The sequence below is a fragment of the Lampris incognitus genome, chromosome 1 (genome assembly GCF_029633865.1).
Source record: "Lampris incognitus isolate fLamInc1 chromosome 1, fLamInc1.hap2, whole genome shotgun sequence".
NCBI lineage: Eukaryota > Metazoa > Chordata > Actinopteri > Lampriformes > Lampridae > Lampris > Lampris incognitus.
In genome coordinates this window covers 32,165,629-32,185,692 of record NC_079211.1, presented here as the reverse complement: position 1 = coordinate 32,185,692, position 20,064 = coordinate 32,165,629, and the positions used below count along the sequence as shown (strand labels likewise).

General features: G+C 41.7%; 1 protein-coding gene across 1 annotated transcript in view; it reads left to right on the top strand.

Moving 5' to 3' along the window:
• The first annotated feature begins 15,412 nt into the window (after positions 1-15,412).
• Positions 15,413-20,064, top strand: part of tnmd (tenomodulin) — a 44,849-nt gene continuing 40,197 nt past the window's right edge. Inside the window, exon 1 of the mRNA XM_056291941.1 lies at positions 15,413-15,542. Within this exon, the coding sequence (XP_056147916.1) occupies positions 15,495-15,542 (48 nt within the window). The 5' untranslated portion in view covers positions 15,413-15,494. The remainder of the gene's footprint in view (positions 15,543-20,064) is intronic.

The window sequence follows — 20,064 nt, the reverse complement described above, 5'->3', positions numbered from 1 at the left end:
CTGGGTAGTTCACATCTGTACGTTTACTCAATATTCTAAAGTAAAACTCAATGGCTGAACCTCTTCAGATGTGAAGATGCTTAAATGAGCATATCAAACAAGTCTTTTTTTCCCTCCATTTCCTTATATCAGTCTGTCTCCACTCACTTAGACAGACCACACCCCTGTATTTTAGAATAAGATTTTCACCACATGATGGCCTCGCCCAGTGCCGGTGTCGGAACATAGCGGTGCAAATTCACAATTGCGGCGGCCTCACCCAGTACCGTCCATGCAGTGTCTTTTTCCACATCTGCGTCTAATTTTTGTCTTCGTTTGATGGCTGGGAGAGCTGGCGCTGGATCGGCTGGGAGAGCAGGGCATGCTAAGCTAACTGCTAGCCCATGCAGACCGGCAGTTCCAATAACACCGAGGCGGTCTGGCGGTGGCCTCACCTGGCGTTGACTGGTGTTTTTGATGTTGTCGTGAGGAGTGCGAGGAGGCATGTCAAGGGTGTCTGGCTGAGGGAGCTGGTGCTAGATCGGTTGGGAGAGCTCGGTCTGCTTCGTCCAGTGGGCCCGGAGACCACGGCCCTTGCCTGGAGCTGCGCCTGAGGAGGAAACATCGAGGGCATTCTGACAGGATGCGGAAGTGGGGCGGGCCAAGCTAACTGCTAGCCCATGCAGACCAGCAGTGACAGTCATCCTGGCTGGCATTCATTCCCTTGAACAATGTTTTTTTTTTTTTTTAAGTTTGAATGTTTTAGTTTGGATATGTGGGTTTTTGTAGTTTTTGGATATGTTTTTGTCTTTGTGCTGTACTGCTGTGGGCTGGAGGAAACGGCATTCCGTTTCAATTCATGCACGCAAGTGCATAAAGTGGAATGGCAAATAAAGTGTTCCTGATTCAGTTCATAATAAAAGAGTCAGAACATCATTACATTGTCACAATAAAAGATCAAAGCTTTTAACAGATGAAAATCTTGGGTTCAAGAGAGTATTTAGGGTGTACTGTAGAAGTAGTGGAAATTTCAAGGGTTAGGGTTAGTAAATTTGATTGTGAAGTTCCTGATGAGCGAATTAATGAAATTTACATTTACACTTTCCCATTCAGCAGATGCTTTAATCCCACCTACCTGAACTCCCTTAGTCAGGTCCACACTCCCTACTGCTCACTACACTCTGCCAATGAAAGGCACCTGGTACGACCACCACAACATGGGCCCTAACCCACTAGCTAGGCTCTTCTCTTCTGTGGTTCCACATAGGTAGAACGAGTTACCAAACTCTCTTCCATCGGCAGAAGCCCTCTCAAGCTTTAAGAAAAGACCAAAGACCCAGCTCTTTTGCAAACTCCTCTGCACTTCAGAATCAGAATCATGTTTATTGGCCATGTAGGTTTGCACATACATGGAATTTGACTCCGGTTTTGTGGCTCTCTCGGTGTACTTAACATAAAATAACTACACTACAACACAACAATCGTCAGATATATACACAAGGATTGACTGTATACAGGCAAAATAAGAGGCAATAAAGCACAATGGTGCAGAGAATGTATCAGTTATGCTGAAATAGATGTTAGTAGGTTGCTTACATACATGCCTGAGGTAGATGGACATGATGGAGCATACCAGTATATGTACAATGTACAATACAGTATATACAAAATGGTTGGACTTGTGATACACTTGATGGACTTATGAAAAATGTTAAAAAAAATTCTGCTTCTTTGTACTCTATGCATTGCCTGTTGGCACCTACATCCTATCAGACTCCAACTTAGCTTTATGGCACTTACTCGTGTTGTTGTCTCCTGACTAGATCCTTGCTTGTGTTGTATCAGCTCTCAGATGTACATTACTTTGGATAACAGTGTCTGCTAAATCAAATTTTAAATTGTAATTGTAAAGTGATCCACAAGACTCACCAATTAACACCAATATTGGTGTGTCAACCCACAGGCATTTCATCACACTCAATAGTAATCATATCATAGACATGAGTGCATGACTTGTTAAAGACAAATCATCTAGCTGGACAACTGGTAGATCTCCAATAGTGACACAATACCACAAATCAGTATAACAGGCATGGTTTAGTTTAGTTTTCATTGAAAATTACAAATGATGTGGTGTTATTATGTTTTATTTTATTCTAGTTTATTGTTATTATTACTAATGTCATTACTGTTATTGATATTATTATTATTATTAATGTTATTATGACATGAGAGTGGAGCAGCTATGAGGATCAGGGCTATCACTTCTTTCATATAACCAGAATATGGATGGTTGACTCTGTAAATCCAGTTTACACTTTAGTTCAGTTGTTGAAAGTTTTTTTTAATAGGTTTTTAGTTCACCATGATAAAATATCAGGTAATTCAACTTGCACATGTTAGGAAATTGAGAACATAATAGTGATATATAACATGGAAACCTCTGGTTCTCTGCCTTTAATTGGTTTTACTCATACTGTTTAGCCATCTTTGCCTTACATTGTGAAGAATATTTTAGGAACAGCTGGAAAAAAAAGAGAGAACAAGTTCCAATAAAAATCCCAAATGTCCTGCTAATCATGGTGTAATTATGCCACAAAGTAATTACACAGCAATTATAGCCCCCTATTCTAACTGAATTGAGCACGTTTAAAAGAGCGAGTACATATGGGTCGATTAAAATTATACATGAGATGGTTTGAATGTGAGAACCTTATAAAGTGTAATGCTCTGTCCATTTCCTATCCATCTGCATAAAACATATTCTAATCAGATTAATTCTGTTTGACTAGATTTGCTCGTAAATCTTTTCACTCTTCCATGTTCCCACTGTGTCTTTGTGGTGCAGATACTCTGAAACATGAAATGGGTTGTGAGAGATACAGCATGCTAGCTACTATGGACACAACCTTCGGAGCACTATACATATGAAATTAGATGCCTTCTGCAGTTTTTCCCAATTGTTTTGAGACTTGCACTGACTATGTTTTTTTATTTGCACTTGCCTCTGTGAATTTCTAGAGTAATGAAGTGAGGATTTTGCAAGTGCCACTGCAAAACAGAAGGAAATAAAAAGAAGCAATTCATGGTGTCTGGGTGGCATAGCAGTCTATTCCATTGCCTACCAACGTGGGGATCACTGGTTCGAATCCCTTGTTACCTCCAGCTTGGTCGGGCGTCCCTACAGACACAGTTGGCCATGTCTGCAGGTGGGAAGCCGGATGTGGGTATATGTCTTGGTCACTGCACTAGCGCCTCCCCTGGTCGGTCGGGGTGCCTGTTAATGGGCGAGGGGGAACTGGGGGGAATAGCGTGATCCTCCCATGTGCTACGTCCCCCTGGTGAAACTCCACACTGTCAGGTGAAAAGAAGTGGCTGGCGACTCCACATGTATCAGAGGAGGCATGTGGTAGTCTGCAGCCCTCCCTGGATCAGCAGAAGGGGTGGAACAGTGATCGGGATGGCTTGAAAGAGTGGTATAATTGGTTGGATACAATTGGAGAGAAAAATGGGGAAAAATCCAGCAAAAAAAAAAAAAAAAAAAGCAATTCATGGGGCTAAATTTAGGCCAGTGAAATGCAACTTTGTTTTCCATCCAGAAAACATGAGAAAAGTATATGTCATTTTATTAGTCATCAAAATATGTTCACTTTCTACAAGATCTATGGTTAATAGCTGAATGATAAAAGAGAATAATGGCGTAGTTTAATTTTTTATCTACTTCAATTTCAGATACCACATTATTATCACTCTTTTGGCAGGATTTTGTGCCATGATTCTGCAGGTTCCTGCAGAGAAAAGTGGAAAAGAGGGACGTGAACAGCAAGGACTTACACCGGATAAACCCTGAAATATTTCCACTTTACCTCCTTTACCAGGGTCATCCCTAAATGTGTTCTCTCACCTTGCTCAGAAATTGAACACGAATACCAGAAAAGCCATTATTCTCTTATGAACTGCATACCTAATTAAAAGTGATAAAGTGAATTATCCCTCTCTGGCAAATTAAAATATAGTTGTGTGCCGTCTAAGGCGCTCTCTGATGAAAGGAAGAGAAAAATGGCTGCATTAAAATAATTTAGGGCCCCACTTTCAATAAAGACTCTCAGAGAGTAAAGGTCTATTGGAAAAGTCCATGGACTCTAAAATACCTTTTTTCCATGCTGCGGAAGCAAATCATGATAATTAATGTATGGTCCCACCGCCCATAATCACAAAGAAAATGAGGGCTTGTCATCTATTTCTGTAACTTCTAATTTACTTCTACAAATTGGTGTAGCCCACTTACACTAATACAAAGATTGTTGAGTTTTCCTTTGGACCTGGCTCTGTGTTTACTTGTTAGAGCACTTGGACTACTGGCATTAAGTAAAGTTTCGCTCAAACTCCAGACATTTACAAGCAATTTTTTCCCATTTCATTATCATTGAAATTTAATCAAACCACCTGTTTGAAATCAAACCGATTAACAAATATGCTGCTGATAAATTAATATTTCTACTCACCCGAGAAGAACAGGAAACAGATATGCATGTTGATTTTACTACCTCTTTGATTATTTATGAGGACACATGTGCTCATTAGGTATTGTTAATATCTTTTTCTCTTACTGGCAATCAACAGATATTATTTCAAATTCCTGAGCAATTTTTACTATTTCATTTTGCATGACCTGGCCTTTTGGCTTTTTTTCCTCTCCTTTCTCACAACTAAATTTAAGCGTACATTTGGTGCAAATGTAAGCAAATGTTTTATCAAATCCAAAGGTCTGAATCACACATCTAAGTCAATATCTCCTGCTGGTGAGCCATGTTAAGATCTTGACATAATTGAGCCAGCATGCAAATAAATACATACATACTGCATAGGAGAGAAAGCCGGTTTGGAGATGGAAGGGATAATACTTGTAATGATCAAGTTTCAAAAGGATCACTGCGGTACCCCACAGCGACATGGCAACAGTTGCTTGGAAACCACTTCCTCCTACCAATGGAGCCCCATAGTGTCAGCTCCCTGTACAGCCTCATTTATTCCACTTTCTGAGAGCCTGAAGGGTTTAATGTTTCGTTATGCCATTCACCTCCCACTGTTTCTCCGCTCTTTTTCAAGAGGTTATTTGCAGCATTTGGCAAACAGTTGTTTACCTTCATCACTGAAGGTAGGATATCCCAACGTGTCCTCTGTAGGGGAATGTGGCTCCAAATGATTATAACCTTACCTTGTAGTCCAATCAATGTGGAACATGTTATTGAATCCATTGTGTGTTTCCCCTTCTCTGAATTAGATGATCATTTATATTGATAATCGAAGCTGTAACGTGTAAATGTCAAAATCCAAGTGCTAACCTCTTGATAACTAAATGATTACTAATTGTCAGTATCACCAATTTTTTCACATTTAATACACTTGATATAGTGAAGACTTGTTATAGAGAATTCAATAGAATCAATAGGTCAACTAGAATGTAACTCAGTTAGTCTTGATACATGCTCAATAATCCAGGTAAGAAAATCAAAGAAGGTTGAATCAGTTCATCTGGATACAACGTATATTGACAGATACGTTTCATCACTCATCTAAGTGACATCTTCAGTCTAAACTGACTGCAGGTATCCCCACCCTTATAAACAATACAGTACAATACAGTTCCCTAACGACTGAAACAAATATGGGTTTGACCATTAACTAGAGTTTCAATGGACATGTGTACTATTCACAGAGGATTTGGGAATAGTTGCAATCACAGCATTGTAAGATGGTGCCAGATGTACTCTTAGCCCCCCCCCCCCCGATTCAGGGATGGTCGTTCCCTCTTCACATTGATGGCCTCTTTGACTCTCCGTTTGACTCCCCGTTGTGATTGCAACTATTCCCCAATCCTCTGTGAATAGTACACATGGCCATCGAAACTCTAGTTAAAGGTCACACCCATATTTGCACATGAAACTGGTCGTTGGTTTCAGTCGTTAAGCAACTATATTGTACTGTATTGTTTATAAGGGGCGGGGATATCTGCAGTCAGTTTAGACTGAAGATGTCACTTAGTTGAGTGATGAAACGTGTCTGTCAAAAAACGTTGAATTCAGATGAACTGATTCAGCCTTCTTTGGTAACTCAGACTCAATTGTTTTTATGTTGTCATAGCCTCATGGTAACAGTGTTGTAATCGCAAAAGATGTTTCATCAGATAATGCAGAACCCATTCACTTCAGTATTTCAGTGGCCACATTCAAAGACGTTCCATTATGTTAGATTTGTGGTTTAGTGAGGTAATCCTTACAATTGGTGCAATCCTGTAATTAAGTCGTGTGTTGGGTTTGGCCGTCTGAATGGCAAAGAGTGTCTGTCTTCCAAACAGTATTGAAAATTTAAATACAGTTCTAAAAATCCCTGCTGGTAGTGTACTTTCAGCCACTGTGTAGCTAGTTTTAAAGTTGATGACAATTTAAATCAATATTCAAAAGATGGAAAGTGAAATGTAAAGTTCTGCCTCTGCAAGTCAAGTTTGTATGACGTGGAAAAATACATACCTGATGTGTCGGTATAACCTGTCTCTGACAATAAAATTTAGCAAGACTGAATGTATTAAAACATATAGTGGTTGCATAACATAAAAATGTCATGGTAAGTAAGCACAGGCTTTCAGCTGCCCAATATGAAGCATTAGCCTGCCTGCACACCGTACAAAGCCTTGGAGACATAAGGCTAATCACTGCCCTTTTACGTTGTCATTCATCTAGAGAAGTCAATTGGACTGCTTCCGCAGGGTGCAGAGGTAATTACTATTTGGCTGTGACTTATGTTTGGTTGTATTGTCTGCCTCGGTGGCACATATGCTGGGATATTGGAGACTGGAAGCTCAAAGCTCATTCAGGAGAGTTCCACTTTGACTGTGCCACTCAATGTTCCCCCAGAGAGCTCTGCCACGAGCTAAACAAAGTCCATCCAAGATGAGACAAGATCATCTCGGTGGGAAAGAAAAAAACTCCACCTATTTTTATCTTTGACTTTGAGTACTTTGTTTGTGGAAATACCTTTTTCAATGCATTCTAAAAGAGAATATTTTCTCTTTGCATGCTCATGCTCGTCTCCCGTCTAAAACGTGATGAAAAAGATGCAAAGTAAGTGGAACAATTCCACAATATTGCTGTCTAGATAATTTTCACTGATCTCCTTCTCTTCAAACTCAGAATTGTATTAGTATTTAATCACATTATAAATTGGACGAGGAATACAATTATCTAAGTAAATACACCTGTCCCATCAAGCAAGAAATTGAGAAAATCCCCCAGCAAGTAGCTTTCCTCTCAAGGTGAGATTTAGGAAATGAATGTATAAAGTCGGGGAGATTTGCAGCGCTGTAATCCGCATTTCTATTCAACTGCTTCCCTCGGTGTGTCAAGTCAAAGGAACTCCATGGAGATGCTGCCGATTTATCCCCCGAACTTCTGTGTACTCATTTTACTTCTCTTTGAACAAGGCTTTGGACACTGGGCATCCGTGTTTGCATCGACATAACCTAATGTCTACCCAACTATTTTATGCTGAAGAGGATTACCCACCACTCTACTTATGAGTACTTTCCAGAGTTTAGCATCTCGGTTCACTGCCACTGTCCTAGTGAAATATTAATGAATAAATCAGGTGTACAATATCTCAAATGTTCCAATAGAAAATGATAACCACTCATGAATCATAATGAGGTTCTTCATTCACGCCATCTCATAACAGATTTCAAGGCAGTGTGGGTCACGTAAATCCTCACACAGCACCCTGCGTCGTCACCTGGAGAGTTTGTTTTCAGCAGAGGCGGGTGCTGCAGTGAGACAACGTGTCAGGGCCTCAGCAACAGTCTGTTGAGCAGTCAAGTGACTCCTGGGAAACAGTGTTGAGTGCTACGCAAACTTGCTGTGCTGGACGCACTTCCTTCCTCCCTTCACTGAAGCATGAGAAACCTTGGAGGGCGAAAGAGAGAGAGAGAGAGAGAGAGAGAGAGAGAGAGAGAGAGAGAGAGAGAGAGAGAGAGAGAGAGAGAGAGAGAGAGAGAGAGAGAGAGAGAGAGAGAGAGAGAGAGAGAGAGAGGAAAATGGGAAGAGATTCTCAGATCTTTCCTTTTCATGTTGACACAAATCCCCATCCCCTTACACCCAACCTCTTCTTCCTCTGTGATGAAAGGCTAAGGTGGTGTAGCTGCAGCAAGGCTGGAGGTGGATAATCGAATCAATGAGGGATAATAAGCTACATTTAACCTGCATGGATCCAGTCTGTGTAATCAATAGCATGATTTTATCCATGGATGTCTAGATGTGTTTGTGCCTATTTGTGTGCATGTTTGCATTTGTGCATTTCTGTGTATTTTTACAAGCAGCCCCACCCCATGTGTGTGTGTGTGTGTGTGTGTGTGTGTATATATATGTATATATGTGTATATATATATATATATGTGTGTGTATATATATATATATATATATATATATAGTATATGACGAAAGAAAGAATCTGTCCCTCAACCTCTCTACCATTTACCTCACTCTATTTCTCTTCTCCTCACACACACTCTTTCTGCACCTCTGTCTTTTCCTTTTTTCAGTGATCTCCTCTCTTGTGGGAAAGAGACTGTTAATCTATGTCGGTGTTCGCTGACCATGACAAAATGAAAACAGGTACGTAGTGGAGAGTGACAGGATAACACCGTCAAGCTTGCAGTTGTGGATAGGGGAAATGCGTAGGTGTCCACCATAAATCTGTTTCAGAGAAAAACTTAACCAAGCATTAGAGACTGGGTTTAACAAGGCTAATGCAAAATATGACACGGTGCAATATATTCCAGCAGTCTATGGAGGTGGTGATTGCTTAGAGTGCACACTAGTTGATTTAAACAGAATTATTGCCCTTTGACTGAACATATTTAGTTACTTGTCAGTTAAATTGATTAATAATGGGCATTGCCCAAGGTCATTGCACATAATTTATCTTTCTGTAAAGCAAGGAACTACAAAGAATTAAAGAAATACGCTATCAGTGATATAAGGCCTGCATTTTAAAAGGGGATAGAGTAAATGCTTGTTTTCTGATTCCTTCTGCTGTGCTTAGGTTGCTCCCATCAGCCTTTGCTCTAATCGTTGAATATCTGACATCCACTTTAAGCTAGATTGCTGTTTATTCTTTGCTGTGAGTGTCAGAGTCCTGGTCTGGCTCTGAATGCTGCTGGGGGAATGAGGGTCCCTGGATGCTCAGCTCTGGTGCTGACACAACACTATTCCTGAAAGACCTGCTACTTGATTTACCCAAGCAAAATGTCACAGTAATTGTGAAGATTTATATCAATGGGAAAGGGCTGACTTGGTCCCACAGCTATCAGATTTGATACAGTTAATATGTGCTCAGATGTTGGCTGCCATACTAAAGGCTTGCAGCTTGACCAGTTTTGGGCAGAATTTTGCTTCTTAGATTGTATTGACCCAGTCTTATTTCTTTTCTTTTTTTATATGATAGTTTGAGTGTTAGTTTTAGGGTGTGAAACTGTGCTAGTAATAAACAAAAGTAATTTCAATCATATTATTATAGTACCCACCTTTTGCTTTGTATTTTTTGTCAGATAGTGTGAGCAATACGTCTAACAGTGCATTGTCACTAAAAGTTTCAAAACTCAGTGTAAAAGTGTGAATACCAATTATAATTTGAGACAGGATTCTAAATTGTCAATAAAACATTAAGCTAATTGCAAATGAAGATATATATTATAATTGGTCTTATTCAAAATAGATTTTTCCCAGGAAAAAAAATGGTTCTTCAGATTTCAACATGAATGTTTACAGGTTTTTTTTTGTTTGTTTGTTTTTTTTATCTGTACTGTCAGCAGGTTTGGCATACAACACATGGAATTTGCATGCCAGTGTGTCTGAGACAGAGTTAATCTATAGGTGGAGTTCACAATCTCCACCTGCAAAGGCAGTCTTTATTAATTATCAAGAACAGCTCACAATAACCCCATCCTTTGGATGATATATGGGATGACAAGAGCATGGGATATTTGTCATACATTTATAGCCAGCTATAAATGTACAAGTCTGATTTTTCACTTCATTTGCCTCCATGCAGGGATGTCATCTGGACTGCTGAGTCCCCGCCGTGTGCCATAGAGAGCAAGGTGTGTTTGTTGTAGGTTGTCGTTCCAAACCAGCACTACACATCACTAGTTCCCCTCTGGGTGAAGATGAACTAATCACTGAAATCAGCTGGTGCATTGTCTGAAATGAATCAACACCTACATAATACACCTGTTTCTCAATGTCACATGGTTTGGAACAAGCGCTGTGGATGATATGAACCACCCACCACCCTATGCTGTCTGCAGGTTGAGGTGGGGAAAGAGAAGAAAGCCAGGTACTGCAGTTACCAGCGAGGGGCGCTGGTCCTGGGACTGATTTTTCTGATTTTCACCCTTGGTATTTTCACCCTGGGGTATCTGTGGACCCTGAATCAGGGGAAGGTAAGCCTGAATGTCACCACATTGTTTGCAGGCCATCAGCCATGTTGCTCAAGCCTGTATCAAAGTGTATTTTCTTTATTTTGATTTTGAGATACTTGATTGATCCCTGGAGGGAAATTACACTCTGCATTTAACCCATCCTAGCTGTGTAGCTAGGAGCAGTGGGCAGCAGCCAGGGACCAACTCCAGTTTGTCTTTCTATGTCTCGGTCAGGGACACAGACAGGAGTACTAACCCAAACACGCATGTCTTTTTTATGGTGGGGGAAACTGTAGCACCTGGAGAAAACCCACCGCAGACATGGGGAGAACATGCGACCTGGGATGACTGACCCCCAAGGTTGGACAACCCCAGGGTTCACTCTAAGGACCATTACATGCCATATCTATGCTGTACCATTACCTTTCTGCTATGATTGCATTGTGATTGATTATGATTATGATGAATTATGATCGTTTGAATTGATGCAACATCAGATGAAAGAAGCAGTGAGGTTTCACATCAACAAATAAAACAGGCGACATCAAAGAAAGAGCGATACAATGGGAAATGGATGGACACACAAAGAGCAAAGTAAGTGAGGGCATGCCAATGTGCCCTAGACAGAGTTAATCTGTCTAGGGCAGGTTAGTTGCAGGTGGAGTTCAGGATCTCCACCTGCAAAGGAAATCTTTATTAATTATCAACAACTGCTTATAATAACTCCATCCTTTGGATGACGTGTGGGATGACAAGGGCACAGGACATATATATAACTGTAGAAGTTTGATTTTTCATTTAATTTGACAATTTCAGGTAGGGCTGTAGGATGACTTTGGAGACTAAGAAGAGGAAGATAGTGAAGGCAGAGCCAAGGATCAAATGATGGAAGTTGAAGAAGGAAGACTGTTGTGTGGAGTTCAGGGAGGAGTTATAAGACAGGCACTGGGTGGTAGTGAAGAGTTGCCAGATGGCTGGGCAACCACTGCAGAAATAGTGAGGGAGATAGCTAGGAAGGTACTTGGTGTAACATCTGGACAGGGGAAGGAAGTCAAGGAGACTTTGTGGTGGAATGGGAAGTACAGCAAATTATACAGAGGAAGAGGTTGGCGAATAAGAAGTTGGATAGAGAGATGAAGAAAGTAGACAGGAGTACAAGGAGATGCAGTGTAAAGTGAGGAGAGAGGTGGTGAAGGTAAAGGAAAAGGCATATGGTGAGTTGTATGAGAGGTTAGACACTAAGGAAGGAGAAAGGGACTTGTACTGATTGGCTAGACAGAGGGACCGAGCTGGGAAGGGTGTGCATCAGGTTAGGGTGATGAGGGATAGAGATGGAAATGTTCTGACAAGTAAGAAGAGTGTTGAAGGAGTACTTTGAGGGGCTGATGAATGAAGAAAATGAGAGACAGAGACAAAGAAGGTTGGATGATGTGCGGATAGTGAATCAGGAAGTGTGGTGGATTAACAAGGAGGAAATGAGGGCAGCTATGAAGAGGATGAAGAGTGAAAAGGCTGTTGGTCCACATGACATACCTGTGGAGGCATGGAGGTGTTTAGGAGAGAATGCAGTGGAGTTTTAAACTAAATTGTTTAACACAATCTTGGAAAGTGAGAGGACGCCTGAGGAGAAGAAGTGTACTCGTACCGATTTTCAAGAATAAGGGTGATGTGCAGAGTTGTAGTAACTACAGAGTTATAACGTTGATCAGCCACAGCATGAAGATATGGGAAGGAGTAGTGGAAGCTAGGTTAAGAGGAGAGGTGATGTTTGTGAGCAGCAGTGTGGTTTCATGCCACGAAAGAGCACCACAGATGTGGTTTGCTTTGAGAATGTTGATGGAGAAATATAGAGAAGGCCAGAAAGGGTGACACTATGTCTTTAGAGAAAGCATATGACAGAGTGCTGAGAGAGGAGGTGTGGTAAGAAGTCAGGAGTGGCAGAGAAGTATGTTAGAGTGGTGCAGGATATGTATGAGGGCAGTGTGACAGTAGTGAGGTGTGCAGTAGAAATGAGAGATGGGTTCAAGGTGGAGGTGGGATTACATCAAAGATCGGCTCTGAGCCCTTTCTTATTTGCAATGGTGATGGACAAGTTGACGGACGAGATCAGCTAGGAGTCTCTGCGGACTATGATGTTCACGGATAACATTGTGATCTGTAGGAAGCAGGTTGAGGAGAGCCTGGGGAGGTGGAGGTATGCACTGGAGGGATGAGGAAAGAAAGTCAGTAGGAGCAAGACGGCATGCATATGCATGAATGAGAGGGAGGACAGAAGAATGGTGAGTATGCAAGGAGTAGATGTGGCGAAGGCGTATGAGTTTAAATACTTGGGGTCAACTGTTCAAAGTAATGGGGAGTGCGGAAGAGAGGGGAAGAAGAGAGTGCAGGCAGGGTGGAGTGGGTGGAGAAGGATGTCAGGAGTTATTTGCAACAAAAGGGTACCAGCAAGAGCTAAAGGGAAGGTTTACAAGATGGTAGTGAGACCAGCTATGTAGTGTGGTTTGGAGACGGTGGCACTGACAAAAGGACAGAAAGTGGAGCTGGAGGTGGCAGAGTTGAAAATGCTAAGATTTTTGTTGGGAATGACAAAGAAGGACAGGATTAGGAAAGAGTATATCAGAGGGGAAGCTCAGGTTGGGTGGTTTGGAGACAAAGCAAGAGAGGTAACATTGAGATGTTTTGGACATGTGTGGAGGAGAGATGGTGGGTATATTCAGAGAAAGATGGTGGAGATGAGGCTGGCAGGGAAGAGGACAAGAGGAAGGCCAAAGAGGAGGTTTATAGATGTGGTGAAGGGGGACATGCAGGTGGTTGGCATGACAGAGGACGATGCAGAGGACAGGAAGAGATGGAAACGGATGATCCGCTGTGGCGACTCATTACGGGAGGAGCCAGGAGAAAAAAGAAGACGGCTTATAAGCAACAATTGTGATTTGTGGAAAACTGCATCCTCAAGTGGTAAGGACACATTTTTTGCAAGTAAAAAGTGATGAAATTTCATATTTTGCACTGTAGGTAAAGAAGATTGAGAAGGTAGTGCACTCAGACTGACTGATGTAAATTTGCCCACAGTGACAGGAAGAAAAGAGACTCGAGATTTGACAGCTGGCTTAACTTAATTGGATTGGAAGAATTTTAGGTGTCGCTTTATATCCATCACTCTCTGTCACAGGGTATGTAAACAGTCACAGCGTACACTTTGAGTTATTTTTTTCAAGCTTAAAAAAGATGAGCAGATCCAAATGTCACTCTGTAAAGAAAGATGCAGTTCCCTGCATATTCTACCTCTTGACTCAACTTTTTTCATTGTCCACATGCCCTTCTTTAGGGTGGTTTGCAGTCTACAAAGTGAAGCGCGGTGATTAATCATGTAATGTGAAATATTGAGCTCATATTGAAGTTCAAGTCTCTTAGATTAATGGTCGAGAATCTCACAGGTCCCCTGATATTGGATGACATCTTGCTTTTGAACTGTTTTCCTTGAGTCATTGCAGTGGTGTTTTCAAAAAATACAAATTTATTGTACGCTGTATGAATATGAGCAAAACTGGATTTCATTGGACAACATGGCAAAGTATGTGTGCCCTGAATGTTTTACAGTTTTATATAGAAATCTCTAGAGATGCCAATCTAACAAGGACTCTAGTTAACAGGTATGTTATTTAATTATGCGCAGGTGGGCCAAAGGAGCCAATTCAATGGTAACTTTATTAAAAAAAAAAATGTTTTTAAAACACCGGGGCATCCAGGTAGCATAGCAGTCTACTCCGTTGCCTAGCAAGACGGGATTCTGGTTCAAATCCCTATGTTACCTCTGGCTTGGTCGGGCGTCCCTACAGACACAATTGGCCGTGTCTGCAGGTGGGAAGCCAGGTGTGGGTGCATGTCCAGTCGCTGCACTAGTGCCTCCTCTGGTAGGTTGGGGTGCCTGTTCAGGGGGGAATAGCATGAGCTTCCCACACACTACATCCCCCCGGTGAAACTCCTCACTGTCAAGTGAAAAGAAGCGGCTGGTGACTCCACATGTATTGGAGGAGACATATGGTAGACTGCCGCCCTACCCGGATCGGCAGATGCGGTGGAGCAGCGACCAGGATTGCTCAGAAGAGTGGGGTAATTGGCCAGATACAATTGAGGGGGGGGGGGGGATACCAAGAGGCTTCCTGCAGGGAAATCCCGGCTTGCACAGATCAAAATGTAAATAATGAGAAACACTCATCACTAAGTATGGTGATATTTTTGTGACCTTCAATTTACTAAATGATGGCTTACAGGTGATTGAAGTTTTCCCTTTATTGCTTGAATATAACTTTATCAAGTGTTTTTGTGTGATGGATGAAAGCTCCACAGACTACTCTAGCATACATCCTTAGTGTATAAAAGAATAAGTCTACAATATTTGCTCGGTTCTTCTTTTGCATACTAATGCTTCGTGAAAATTGCTATGCCTCATTATCTTTGTAGTTATGCACAGCAATTTTTGTTTATCAGTAAGGCACACTTAATTCATAAGACAGCATTCAAGCCAGCTCTCTGCTTGTAGACACATACTAAGGACACACTTAATATTTCCAGTATGCATAAAATGTGGAATGACTGCTGTAGGAACAAAAGCTCAAAAGGTAAAAAAAAAATCATTTCAATACCTCTTAAATCATGACTGAAAGGGCACCTATGTGTATGTTTTTTCCTAACTCTCTCTCCAACTTGTGCACATAGTGGTATTCAAGAGTGAATATTTTCAAAGTAGCAGGCCAGCATTTTCATGCAGGTATAGTATGTAATTTATTCAACAGAGAATCTGTCTTTTGGTATGAATGCAGCCACTATTTTCTGCCTTTGAAATGAGAGTAGAGTCGTGCAGGAGACATCTGCCTCCCCTGTAATGGGTATCACAAATGTTTAAGTAATTCCACTCCATCTGAAACTTCCCTCCCCTTCAGCACCCTCCCAAATTACCAATGAAATGTAGTTGGGACTTCTCGAACGTTAGTATTTTCCCCTGCCAGAAGGAGTGAAAGGAATCCTTCTGTGTGCTTGCATTATGGAAGTTAGCTCTCAATCCAGCAGTCAACAGGTTCTGTGGAAAGATGTGAGTCAATATTTGTTGTGTTTTTTTTCCTTTATTCTGTATGTGTCTTTTCACAGCACCAGTTATAGTATCAAATTATGCAAATAGCATTATGATTTTCAAGTAAATTCCAATGTCAGTATCATTGTTTTGTAATTGAGTTCACCAGGCTGACAACAATATATGAGCATCCTTAGACACATTACTACTTATTAGAATGAAATTAGGTGTTAGCTAATGGTGGTTAAAAGGAAAGACAAAAAAAAGACTCATAGCTCTTACAGTTTTATTCAGTGAAACGTTTTATTTATATGCCTGTTGTGTCTGAAAGTAAACTTCGAATAAAATACATCAGATATTTGTGTTTTGGAATCGTAACCAGGATGGGGCTGGATGTCTTGCTGAGTGACTGTGGTATCTGAGGGTTTTCAGAAGAGTAATTTTTCCATCTGCTCCCTTGTCTGCTAGACTTCTCTTCCCTTTCCTCCTGCCTTAGACTTAACTTCACCTGCGCTGCTGCTCTCTCTATATTCTACAATTTCCTCACTTCTAGCATGCAGTGAGGCTTCACATATACTTGTGATTTTCTTTCTTCATGAGAGCTCATCATTGAGCGGGGAAGGGATCATATTGGCTCTGAAATCCTATTTCCATTTCCATATGTGACTTGAAGCATAGCTTGCCATATAGGGTTTGCAAGGATTTTAGCAGCACAACAATATTAGTTTTTTTTTTCTTAAAGCTCTTGAACCCCATCACATTCCTCTGGCAAATGTTGCATCATATAGGTGAAAGAAAACTAAAAAAAAAAGTGAAGGATCATGTGTTGAAATACTTTTGAAAGTTATCAAATGCATCCAAACACATTATCATGAAGCACTGAAAGTGACCAGTCCAGTAAATTCCAGTCTTTCAGAGCAAATAATGTATTGTACTGTACAGTAGCAGTTGTTATCCATCACCTTTTTGATCCCATATAAGTCAATGACCGAGCTCTTTCTCTCTGACCCTGTGTTGACCTTACCCGCTGTGGTAAACCACTACTTCTGCTTGTTTGATTGTCTTGGCTGGTCCTTCATCTGTTTTGTTTTATTTGTTTTTCTAAAGGAAGTTCTCTCTTCTTCTTTTTTTTCCTGTGAGAACAGCAGGGGGCTCCAGGCCCTTTGAATCACAAAGCTCCAGGGGAACACCTGGCTAATTCTCAGTCCTTAAACCCCTTTAACACTAGTTGGCTGGCACTGCAGCAATGGCGTGATCAGACTTTTTACTTATCCCTCCCTCCCTCCTCTCTCTCTCTCTCTCTCTCTCTCTCTCTCTCTCTCTCTCTCTCTCTCTCTCTCTCTCTCTCTCTCTCTCTCTCTCTCTCTCTCTCTCTCTCTCTCTCTCTCTCTCTCTCTCTATCTATCTATCTCTCTCTACCATCCTCTGTTCACTCCCCCTCCCCCTCCAGCCCACCTTCCTGTCTGGGTATTCTATATTCCCAAAGCAGACAGAGGTATGTCGTCTAGTTAAGTTTCCACTCCTTACGCAACCCTGGCAGAGGACAACAGAAGATTTCAGCCACATTTTTTTCCACGCTAGAAGATATTCCCTCCATGAGGAATTTCTGGCTCTGAGTGTTGCCTTCTGTTTCTCATCATACCTTAAGGAAAGCATCAGTGCTTTGAATTACCACGCTGGCCGCTGCCACTTAAACGTGTCAAGTAAAGAGTAATTATGGTGAAAAGTTTATTAATGGAGAGCACTGGAGAGTTTTTAGATATTAAGGAGACAATCTGATGTGTGACAAGAACTCATAGTTTTGGCTCTTTCCAAAAAGTTCTGGTGCCAGAGTAGCCGCCCGTGAGAAATTGGTGGCGGATTTGCAAGACTTCAGTAGCATAGGGATGCATGATGATATCGACACGTCATCTGTATCGACTGATAATGGCTTTAAAATGAAATATCAGCCCGAAATGAACATTTCTGCCGATATGACAGGCCAATAAGATGACACTTTAATTATGCGCACGCGATGCAAACCATTGACCAGGCACAGACACAGCACATCATGTAGTGGAGCGGAGAGGGTTATTTTACCTGCTACACCAAACGCATCTGTGTTGCTTGTGGTTGCATGCCAGCCAAGTTTTCTAAGGAGTTTTCAGAGATTTCAAGTAGGCTACCTTGGAAAATTGGTAAGTCAAGTGGTGAATGCTTTAACTGGTACTGAATTCATTAACTAGATCATTTTAACTACAGGATCATGGATACACATTGATTTGATTGATTTATTTTAGTGTGCAATGAAAAAAATATTATGTCTCCTTCATTAATCCCCTTGGGGAAATTCAGTTAATGCAAATTAACCCATCCTAGCTGTGACCTGTGTAGCTAAGAGCAGTGGGCTGCCGCCTTGATGCTGCACCTGGGGACCAACTCCAGTTCTTTCCCCATTGCCTTGCTCAGGGGCACAGACAGGAGTATAAACCCTAACATGCATGTTTCTATTGATGGTGGGGGAAACTGGAGCACCCGGGGAAAACCCACCACAGACACGGGGCGAACATGCAAACTCCACACAGAGGACCACCCCCAAGGTTGAAAAACCCCAGGGTTTGAACCCAGGACCACCTTCTGTGAGGCAACAGTAACCACTGGGCCACCGGGCCACCCCAAAAACCTCAATAGTTTGCCTCTGGTACAGTGAGGTATTTATTTTAATCATTTTCAAAAAAATTGTACTCCTTTTTTACACAATTATATGTAGTTTATACCTGTTCGAGGGCCGCATAGCCGTGCGTAGAGAGAAAAAAATAGACCAGCCGTGTGAAAATAGAGATCAGCAGTGCAATGCCTGCGTGGATGCACATGGCTTCCATGGTCAGTGTATCAGCTTTAGTTCAGTCCACTGCAGGAGAGACCTGATGTTCTCTGCAATTAGGTGGAAAAAATATGTGCATATATCGGTAACAGCATCAACAGTCGGCCAAAATGAGGTGGAAAATATCGACATATCGGATATCGGCAAAAATCCAATATCATGCATCCCTAGTAGCAATAAGAACTCTGTGAAAATGGTTTATTCTGTACCGCTACAAATTGGCACTACTACTCTATAATACTATTGTTAATAGTTGGAGAGGATTTAAAAGAAGCATTGATCCTGTTTACATACCAACCTGCAGTATCCTTAACAGCACTGCTTGTTTTACGGCTTTTTGAGATGCATAATAGGTGCGCTGAGACACTAAAGATAAAAGCGGTTGTGGCACACTGATAAATGTGGAACCCAACAGAATACTGAAACACCAGAACTAAATATGTGCAAAGCAATTGAGCAGGTTTGTTTGAATTGCTAAAACATAATATCCATATGGGAGCAAATAAGGACAGAGGAAACATAAAATGCCTCCTCTGGACAAACAATTTATTCAAAGGTTTTATTGGTATGTAGGTGTTGAAAATAAAACAATGGAGGTGGTGAAAACAATAAGTGTAGCAATGTCTTGATGCATGCTCAGTAATCCAGGTAAGGAAATCCCAGAAAGTTGGATCAGTCCATCTGGACATGTTTCTTCGGAGAAATCGTTTCATCAGTCATTTAAGTGACTTCGTCAGCCTCAACTTGACTGCAGATGTGACGAGGGAACGACCATATCTGAACCGAAGGGGGGGGGCTAAGAGTACATCTGTCACTATCTTTCAATGCTGTGATTGCAACCATTCCCAAATCCTCTGTGAATACTACACATGGCCATTGTACCTCTAGTTAATGGTCACACCCATATTTGCATATGAAACTGATCGTTTTCGGTCGTTATGCCACTGTATTGTTCATAAGTCTCAACCTGCAGTCAGTTGAGACTGAAGAGGTCCCTTAGATAAGTGATGAAACGTTTCTCTCAATTAATGTTTTGTCCAGGGCGTCCGGGTAGAGTAGCGGTCTATTCCGTTGCCTACCAACACGGGGATCGCTGGTTCGTATCCCCGTGTTACCTCCAGCTTGGTCGAGCGTCTCGACAGACACAATTGGCAGTGTCTGCGGGGGGTGCTTCCGGATGTGGGTGTGTATACTGGTCGCTGCACTAGCGCCTCCTCTGGTCAGTTGCGGCGCCTGTTCGGGGGGTAAGGAGAACTGTGGGGAATAGTGTGATCCCCACGCGCTACATTCCCCGAATCGGCAGAGGGGAGGAGTAGCGACCAGGACGGCTCGAAAGAGTGGGATAATTGGCCAGAGAAAATTGGGGGGGGGGGGTAAAAAAAACAAAAAACATTGTGTCCAGATGAACAGATTAAGCTTTCTGGGAGTAACTGTGCATAATAGGAAGAAATGTGTTTTCCCAGTGAGGTACCGGCTTCTGCCTGTTGTGTGAATAAGATCTCTATTCCTTTATTCAGGGATCTTTGGCACTCGGTTGGTGTATATACGGACAGTCCTGCTCTTTGTGGCAATGTTCAAGGAAAATACTTGACTTGTTTCAGCTTGCAGTGTTTCCGCAGTGTCCACATTTCCTTTTTGCCTTGATTTGTTTCCTTCTTTTTTTTTCTGGTAGTTTTTTTT